Genomic DNA, 8771 nt, shown 5'->3' on the forward strand with positions numbered 1-8771 from the left:
AGACGCAACCGCAGGAGAAGACAAGGGGTTAGTTGAGGAGAATGCTGATCACGAACAAGAGGCGTGTCAGGAGCTAACAGTGAAGCGAAGCGAAGCGAAGCGAAGCGTTGGCCGTCCCGCCTCTGTCGGAGAGTGTACGATTTGCATAGTGAGTGAGAAAGACAGAGAGAGAGAGAAAGCTGCAGTAGCATTCGCATTCCATCTCTCAGCTACAGCCAAAAAAAAAAAAAAAGAGAGACGCAGATTTTAGACTTTCATCTTCTATTCTTTTTCTTTTCTTTTGTTGCTGGGACCATGATCATCATCATCATCATCATCACCAAGTACGGTAACTGTGAATGGTTGGTCGGAAGACATGCGTGGGAGGGAGGCCATCTTGAACGTTGAAGTAAATGTGTAAGTGTGTAAAGTTTGTAGGTCAGAGAGGTGAGGGATGTCTATGTCAGAGCTTTGCATACATGCATGCATAGCTTGCCGGTTATACACACGCCAACAAAACACATACAAAAGGATCCGCACCGATTCCGTTCCGCCCCCCTGTTTGCTTTCGAGGTGGTGGTGGTGGTACACATGATATATTTGTTGACCTTGAACCCCGGGGATGATGAAGGCCATGAAAATGCGCGGCGGCTAAGCGATGCCAAAGTCTGAGACACCACTTCTTCTTCCAACGAAGAATCTAGATTCTAGATTCTCACTCTTCTTCTCCTGTTCGATACCACCCGTCCCCACCGTCCGCTCTCATCTCACTCCCTCTTTCACACAGCCGCCCCCCAAAAGACGGCTTGATCACAGCCTTTCTTCATTTGATCACCCTCGTCACCAACCCCGTAGCCACGGTCCTCCCTCCCTCTCGGATATTGAATCGCTGTCCATTCTCCATCGCCACGGGATGATGCGTCCTCAGCACCATCTCGACGTTATCGCCCGGCATGACCAGTTTACTACGATCCTCGGTTTCCGGCGGCCACTTGAGATCCGCCGCCTCATCCGCCGTCCGGATGAAGATCTGCGGTCGATAGTTCTCGCCGAACCCGGTCTTCCGGCCTCCTTCTTCCTCGGTCAGCACGTACATGGACACCAGGGCTTCGGTGTATGGTTTGCATGTCCCGGGCACGGCGACGACCATGCCGCGATTGACGTCTTCTCGTCGCACGCCGCGGAGGAGGAGGCCGGAGTTATCGCCTGCGCGGGACTCGTCGCATGATTTTTTGAAGGTCTCGATGTCGGTCACTTTGGTCTTGATGGGTGTGGGGTTCTTTCCGATGAGTTCGACTTCCGAGTCCTTCTTCAGCACGCCCCGTTCGACGCGGCCGGAGGCTACTGTCCCGCGACCGGAGATGGAGAAGACTTCTTCGATGGACATCATGAACGGTTTTTCGATGTCGCGGTTCGGGGTGGGAATCCATTCGTCGACGGCTTTGAGGAGTTCGTCGATCTTCTGCACGCCGATTTCTGGTTGTTTGCCTTCGAGGGCGCAGAGGGCGGAGCCGAAGATTATAGGGGTTTCTTCGCCTTCGAAGCCGTAGGTGTTGAGGAGTTCGCGCATTTCGAGCTCGACCAGTTCTAACATTTCTTTGTCTTGCACCGCGTCCACTTTGTTGACGAAGACGACGATCTTTTGCACGCCGACTTGGCGGGCGAGGAGGAGATGTTCTCGTGTCTGAGGCCTGTTCTGTATAAGCTGCTGCATGAACAGCGAGGGTGATGGACTCCTACATTTGACCATCGCTAGCAGCTACCACCACCACCGCACCATCCATGTTTGCAGCACCAGTAATCATGTTCTTGATGTAATCAGCGTGTCCGGGGCAGTCTACATGGGCGTAATGTCGAGCTTCGGTCTGGTATTCGATGTGTGCTGTAGAAATCGTAATACCACGTTTTCGCTCTTCCGGTGCTTTATCGATGGCGCCATATTCCAGGAATTTCGCGAAGCCTTTCTCTGCTTGTCGTTTGGTGATGGCTGCGGTGAGGGTTGTCTGGAAGGTGTTAGAATACTCCTTCAATGAGAGTGGAATCATCTTTACTTTGCCGTGGTCGACATGACCAATGGTACCTGTAAAGCATCAATACGGCTGGCACTCCATGGTAGTCCGTCAGAGCTCCCTCCTCACCAATATTCACATGAGGCTTGTTCCTCTCGAAGGCCGCCGCATATGTTCTCGCGCCGAACCTGTCGTGGCCAAAGACTCGATTGACTGGGTTCACACCTCTGGAACGGGACAGGCCAGTTCGGGACGTCCTCAAGATTGAAGTCACAGACCGCGAGACAGGCATCCTGACTGCCTTCAAAGAGATAGAGGAGAGGAGAGAGGAGAGAGGAGGAGAAGAAAGAAGAAAGGCGATGGTCTCTACACGAAGACTGGATACAAGTGCAAGCTGCGCTGCGGGAGAGCTTCCAAAAATTTGACCGAAATGCTAGCTTATTTTCTGGGGGGTGTGCAGCCAAGAATAGTGACAGTTTTGCTGGGATGAAAACTGGCACAGATCCCCGCTTCTGTTTCCCTCTACATTAGTCACAGTCCCCGAGGCCCACGCCTGGCAACCTGTACCTCGTACCGCAGCTTGAGCCGACAAACTTGAACATCGAAACCGGCTTCACCACCATGGGAAAAGGTCAGTCACAATCTGCATGCAAGATGGCTTCGATAGCTGACTGGGGCTCTAGGAACCGACAAACTCTACGTAAGTCACAACCACATCTCCATCGCTATCAACGATCTCTGACTTTGTCATTCAGATCACACACTCCGAGTGGTCCTCCTCTGACGCGTACTCGGCGTCCGCTGGCTCGGGCGTGAATCAGAAGCCCAATGGAGCCCATGCCTCTTTCAAGCGCCTACCATACACGTTCTGCGCCCTAAGTCTACAACCCTTCACCTCTCCGGTGTGTACTCCCGAAGGCCTCATCTTCGACCATGAGAACATACTGCGATGGCTGATTACTCATGACACCAATCCAGTCAACGGCCTTCCGCTCAAGCAATTAGACCTGATCAAGCTCCAATTTTCGAAGAATGAGGTGGGCGAGTATGTCGATCCTGTTACCTTTAAACCATTCACCGACAACTCTCATATTGTGGCTGTACGGCACGATGACTCTGCCAATGTTTTCGCCTACGATACGGTGGAGCGACTCAACGTCAAGGCGAAGATGTGGAGGGATCTAGTAACGGATGAAGAGTTTACGAGGAAGGACATCATCACGTTACAGGATCCACAGAATTTGGAATCAAGGGATCTAAGCTCTTTCAAATACTTGAAGGATGGAGAAGACACGGGCATCAAAAAGGAAGAGGCGGCCGTCAATACTGACGCGCTAGGATCATCGGCGAAGATCATCAAGGCCAAAGAAGCCGTCGCTCGCGCCCGGGCAGAGAGAGCTGCTGGGAAGGCTTCTCCTGCGGCTAAGAATGGGATCACTCTGACCCAGACAAGCCATAGGGCTGCTGACAGCCAGACTCCCATGCATAAACCGAAATCTGTACCGTTCAATGCTTCTCATCACACGACTGGTCTAGCAGCGGCATCATTCACCTCCACAGGGGTGACACCCCATACCTCTGGCGCATTAGCACTCCTCTCAGACGAAGAATATCTCCTCAAGCGTGGCAGGGTGAAGCAGTCCGGTTTCGTCCGCTTGCAAACCAACCACGGAGAACTCAACCTCGAGCTGCTCCCAGAGCACGCACCGAAAGCCGTCTGGAATTTTGTTCGCCTGGCTCAGAAGGGCTACTACAATGGCGTCATCTGCCACCGGAACATCCGCAACTTTATGTTGCAGACAGGCGATCCCACTGGGACTGGCCGAGGTGGAAGCAGCATCTGGGGAAAGAACTTTGAAGATGAGGTTGAGGGGCCGCTAAAGCACGATGCGAGAGGTGTGGTTAGCATGGCGAACAAAGGGAAGAATACGAATTCAAGTCAGTTCTTCATTACGTATCGTGCAGCGAGCCACCTGGACCGGAAGCACACCGTCTTCGGGAGAGTGGTAGACGGGATGGATGTGCTGAGGAAACTGGAGGATGTACCTGTCGATCCTTCAACGAATAGGCCGAAGGAGGAGGTAAAAATTATTGAGGCTGTCGTGTATGTGGATCCATTTGAGGAGTTTTGGAAGAACAAGCGGGAAGATGAGGAGGCGGAGAAGGAGAAAGAGGAGAGGAGGAAGGGCGACGAAGAGCGGACTACCTGGACGGGAAAACGGATACGGAATGATGGGACGGTGCAGGATGATGGTGGAGGCGGGGTGGGGAAGTACCTCAAAGCTGCCATGGATAGCACTGCAGCGCAGCCTTCAGGAGATGATGAAATCGTGGAATATGTAGATGATGATTATCAGACGGAGCAGCCAATGAAGAAGTCGAAGGGTGGAGGTGGATTTGGCAATTTCGAGGGCTGGTAGCAAGGAAGATGCATGGATCCAATACTCGAAAGCGCATTTTTGCCTGCTAGTAGCATACCTAGACGCAACGAGATGACCTACACTGAGTACTCAGTCTCTGCCTCCATATTCTCCACAGACCTGTCCTGCATCTTTCCATGACTTGAGCCCAATGTCCCCCCGATGAACGGCACAAAGCCACTGGGACACGTCACCGTTACCATTTCCCACTAAAGTCAGTCTCTCGTCCCCATCTTGGTCGACAATTGCCTTTCTTGGAGACTCTCCAGCTCCCCTTTAATGCTTACTCCGCCCGGTGCCGCCACAGCTGTACCACAACCATCCTCCACTCTGAGGTAGGAAATACAATGGGAAAATGTGGCGGTAGACTAGCCTGAAAGTAAGAGTTTGGAGTCTGTGATGCAGAAGAACTTCTCGCCGCAAGTTCTGGACTTTGTGACGGACCTTGGGTGTCGGTAGAGGAATCAAGAGCAGGAGTGAGGAGGGCCCTGGATCTGAAGCGAGTCTGCTCCGAGTAAAGCGCAACTGGTATTTCCCCTTCATGATTATGGCTTCGAGCAGATTGTCAAGGAGACGGAGTTATTTGGCACGCGACGGCATGCTGAAAGGTCTTCTGTTTGAGGCTTGTTGGAGATGCCCAGCGGCGGTAGAATCGAGATACAATTGCAGCTTCAGACCGAGTGACCACGTCCATTCCGAGAAAGAATGAAAGATCCTGCGATCCCCTGGATTGAACTCTAAGCGCATGTACCAAATGGGTTATGGCTGATTCAAGTACAAGGGACAGAGCTGGTAAGGAGCATCATGATGAGGCAAATCACTACTGTTACCATGTCATGTCAGGCTTGTACGAGGCTTAGGCAAGACTTTCTCATACATACCAGCCTCTAATGCTGCACGCAGAGTGGCAAACTTCATAGCATTAGCACATCAATCCTGACCGAGTCCTCCTCCCGCATTTCGTCGGTGTCAAAAGAGCCTCTTATTGGGTTTAGAAATTGTCTTATTTATCTGATGTAGAGGTTACCGCTCGTGTGACTGAGTTCCAAAGCCGGACTGTGTGATCGTCCGACGCAGACACGATCTGCTTTCCGTCTGGCGAGAATGCTATAGCCCGGATTGCGTCTGAGTGGCCTCTAAGCGTACTACTAGCCGCTCTCGTAGCTAACTCCCAGAGTCGGACTGTCATATCATCCGATGCGGATGCGATTTGTTTTCCATCTGGTGAAAACGCTATGGCCCGAACCGCCTTTGAGTGGCCTTTGAATGTGGCATTTTCTGTTCTTGTAGCCGAATCCCAGAGCCGGACTGTCGTATCATTCGATGCGGATGCGATTTGTTTTCCATCTGGTGAAAACGCTATGGCCCGAACCGCCTTTGAATGACCTTCAAATGTGCCATACGCTACTCCTGTAGCCAGATCCCAGAGCCGGACTGTCTTATCGTACGATGCAGATGCAATTATTTTTCCGTCCGGCGAAAATGCTGTGGCTGAAACTCCACGTGAATGACCTATGAATATGCGGCCTTCTGCGCCTGTAGCCCGGTTCCAGAGCCTGATTTGTTTATCATCTGGTGAATAGAACGCGATCTGCTTTCCGTCTGGTGAAAACGCTACAGCTGAAAGCGAATCTGAATAACCTGTAATGTATTCTAAATCACCGTGCTCCTTTTTTGAATTTAAGTCCCAGACCTGAATTCTCACACCTAGATGCTTAGATATAGATATAATATCTTTCCCATTTAGCGAAAACGTTGCGGCCCAAAACTGTTCCGGACTGCTACTAAATGTATGGCGCGTTTTCCCAGTGGCCGAGTCACAGAGTTTAATCGAATTGTAAGATAAACACGCAATTTGTTTACCGTCTGGCGAATATGCCACGGGGCCGACGTAATCTGAATAGAACTTGAGCGTTTTCAGGTTACTCGAATGAAATTGAAATGCTGGTTCTGTTGTTGACATTGTCGTAGCCCCATTAGAAGTAGTTGCTGTCCTTGCCCCGGCTTCTTCGTTGTCCCAGATCGCCTCGAGATTGAAATCTAATATTGATATTCTGTAGCTCTGAAAGAACTGCGTCTCGCTGAAGACCTCAACGCGGTGCCACTGAAGTTGAACGACGCTGCCCGTGGGCTCCAGGTTCCCGTTGGAATCATTGAAATGAGTTTCAAAATCAGATATGCTTTCCAGTTTACGGACTCTGGTCGGCAAAGCACAGAATCCCACCCGAGACTGCTCATCGGTGCCCAAGATTATAGCGACTTGCTCGCCATCAAGTAGCCTCCGGAACAACAAAGCGACTATCAGCTTTCGTGGACTGAAGATCTCGAACTGTCGAGGGAAAGGTGAGGGAGCCCATGCTTTGGAAAATATGTCCGTCACGCTGCTAACAGTCGCTGCGGACGTTTCATCATGTGCTGTCCCTAATGCATCGTATGCCATATCAATCAGGGTGTAGGCGCCGCCGCTGACGGCTTGGGAGTTCTTTCGAAGGTGGACGGTATGTCTCGGATACAGGATGTGCTCGATATTTCTCTCATGAATCTGCTGCGGGATGAATACAGTTTGCAATGAGCCTTCATCATCATGTAAATGGCCCAAGTAATTACACTGGACCCGCACAAATTGCTCGACGCCCCAATCGAGCTTTCTGAGGTAAATACTAGCGATATTCCTGCTGATGTGCCTAGAAAACAGGGCAGGTGTGCAGTTAAGTGCTGCCTCATAACAATTCTTCCCGGCATACATAACGCGGAGGTAGACACGCACCCCTTTGCTTGTCATTTCGACTGGCGACTTGCCTTCGATGTTGTCGAATGCGTAACAGTGGCCAGTGTTTGCGAATACAGCAGGGCTGTCTGCTAGGAGGCCGTGAGGTGTATCTGGATCCATGCCGGGATCCAACCACATAAAAAGCGATTGGTCTTCATATTGTTTCCAGATTCTTTTCTGTAGGCGCAGGAAAGCTTTCGAGCCTTCTCCGTACAACATCGTCATGTTCACAGAGAATATTCCCATCAGGCAATAAGCTGTGTCCTCTATCCGCCGAGTCTGCCGGTGAGCTGCCCATGACATCTTCTTCGCCACGCTTGCCGAGCGGATTGGCTGAAGTCCGGTGAGGTAATCGACATCGATTGATGTAATTGAAGCAATGAGCTTAGCTATGGATGCTTTAGTCCCAATCTTCGTCCACTCCGAAGAGAAGAAGACAACAGTCCTGGGGGCCAGGAGCTCCTGCAAGCACCATCCTCGTGTGAACCATCTGGATCGCCGCAGAGCCGTCTCGAAGCCTTCTTCTTCTTCTTCATATAGCGTTAAGTGATGAACATCAAAAAGGTACGCATAGCACACCACGGCCCGTTCATACCATATGTACATGGAATTGATCGCCTCTTGGAGCTCTGCGCTACTCTCTTTGCTGATGCAGCAAGTATCGATCCATATGTACGTATGGCCATCAATCCTTGCCCTTTCAGCCGCTTTTTCGATCTTCATGAAGCCTTTCTTGAAACATGCATTCTGGGGGTTTCGCATGACATCAGCAAATAGGATTTCCTCCTCATCCCATGTATGGGACAAGATGGCGTACTCAGGGATTTCCTGGCCCTCGAATTCCTCGAGGGCAGGCGAGAAGCTTCCATCCTCGTTGAGCACGGTTTTGAGAAGCCACATGATTGAGAGTGAGTTCCATGAACAATGAGTCTCAAGACACTATATCGATTGAAGGTCTCATTGCCGCACGCTCATTGAATATATTTCACTGCATCGACCATTAATTACGCAGTCGTTGCAAGCGGTGCACTTTACTACTACATAAAGTCACATAAAATCAAGGCAAGGCGGTCCATAGGTGTCGAAGACACTTGTCAGAAGGCCTCACTGTGGCTGTGGTGGTTGCCTCAGTCCCCCAGACGGGCTTAGTGGGCTGCACCACACACGCCATTCTAGAAATGGGCTAGTTGTTGACTGAGCAGATGAGTCATTGTCCAATCAGAAAAGGGACACATCAACCACTCCGCCAAAAGGACAGCGCCAGTGGGTTCGAACCACACTAAATTGATGTACCCCTTACTACGGAGTCGTGCTTCAAAAGTTATCAATATACGCTAATATTAGCGTACTATTGGCGGCGGAGACTAGCTGTTCTAGCGCCCACACAAATTGTAAGGGATTTAGAACAGATAATCTCCTCATTCAATCAATTCTTCCTCCTCCTCTATATCAACCTCACTGGCGCTATTATCATCATCCTGCGCTTGGTGTTGAGTTTTACTATCAACAAACTGTAGCGTAGAGAGCTTCCCTTTGAGTCGAGTGCCAGCCCAGCTACGTTTGAAGCCCTTGACGCCCTCCTTATATTCATTG

At 50.8% G+C, this 8771-nt stretch overlaps 4 protein-coding genes across 4 annotated transcripts in view; 2 read left to right on the forward strand and 2 right to left on the reverse strand.

Annotated features, from left to right (window-relative positions):
* The window catches only part of EPUS_06168 (uncharacterized protein), a gene marked incomplete at both ends in the record, with an annotated part of 5217 nt that extends 5068 nt beyond the window's left edge, over nucleotides 1-149 (forward strand). The window contains 2 exons of the mRNA XM_007788015.1: nucleotides 1-27; nucleotides 91-149. The exon at nucleotides 1-27 is cut by the window's left edge and continues 271 nt beyond it. Coding sequence (XP_007786205.1) covers nucleotides 1-27; nucleotides 91-149 — 86 coding nt within the window. The remainder of the gene's footprint in view (nucleotides 28-90) is intronic.
* A 653-nt stretch (nucleotides 150-802) lies between these two features.
* On the reverse strand, nucleotides 803-2280 carry EPUS_06169 (Elongation factor Tu; the record flags this gene model as incomplete). Its single annotated transcript, XM_007788016.1, has 4 exons — nucleotides 803-1670; nucleotides 1720-1982; nucleotides 2031-2059; nucleotides 2118-2280. The coding sequence occupies 4 exons, from the start codon at nucleotides 2278-2280 to the stop codon at nucleotides 803-805; spliced, it is 1323 nt and encodes a 440-aa protein (XP_007786206.1).
* A 329-nt stretch (nucleotides 2281-2609) lies between these two features.
* Nucleotides 2610-4408, forward strand: EPUS_06170 (Peptidyl-prolyl cis-trans isomerase-like 2; the record flags this gene model as incomplete). The annotated part of the gene is made up of 3 exons (XM_007788017.1): nucleotides 2610-2619; nucleotides 2672-2688; nucleotides 2744-4408. The coding sequence occupies 3 exons, from the start codon at nucleotides 2610-2612 to the stop codon at nucleotides 4406-4408; spliced, it is 1692 nt and encodes a 563-aa protein (XP_007786207.1).
* Nucleotides 4409-5411: 1003 nt separating this feature from the next.
* Nucleotides 5412-8078, reverse strand: EPUS_06171 (uncharacterized protein; the record flags this gene model as incomplete). Its single annotated transcript, XM_007788018.1, has 1 exon — nucleotides 5412-8078. The coding sequence occupies one exon, from the start codon at nucleotides 8076-8078 to the stop codon at nucleotides 5412-5414; it is 2667 nt and encodes an 888-aa protein (XP_007786208.1).
* Nucleotides 8079-8771: the final 693 nt, after the last annotated feature.

This window comes from Endocarpon pusillum (genome assembly GCF_000464535.1).
Source record: "Endocarpon pusillum Z07020 unplaced genomic scaffold C708003, whole genome shotgun sequence".
NCBI lineage: Eukaryota > Fungi > Ascomycota > Eurotiomycetes > Verrucariales > Verrucariaceae > Endocarpon > Endocarpon pusillum.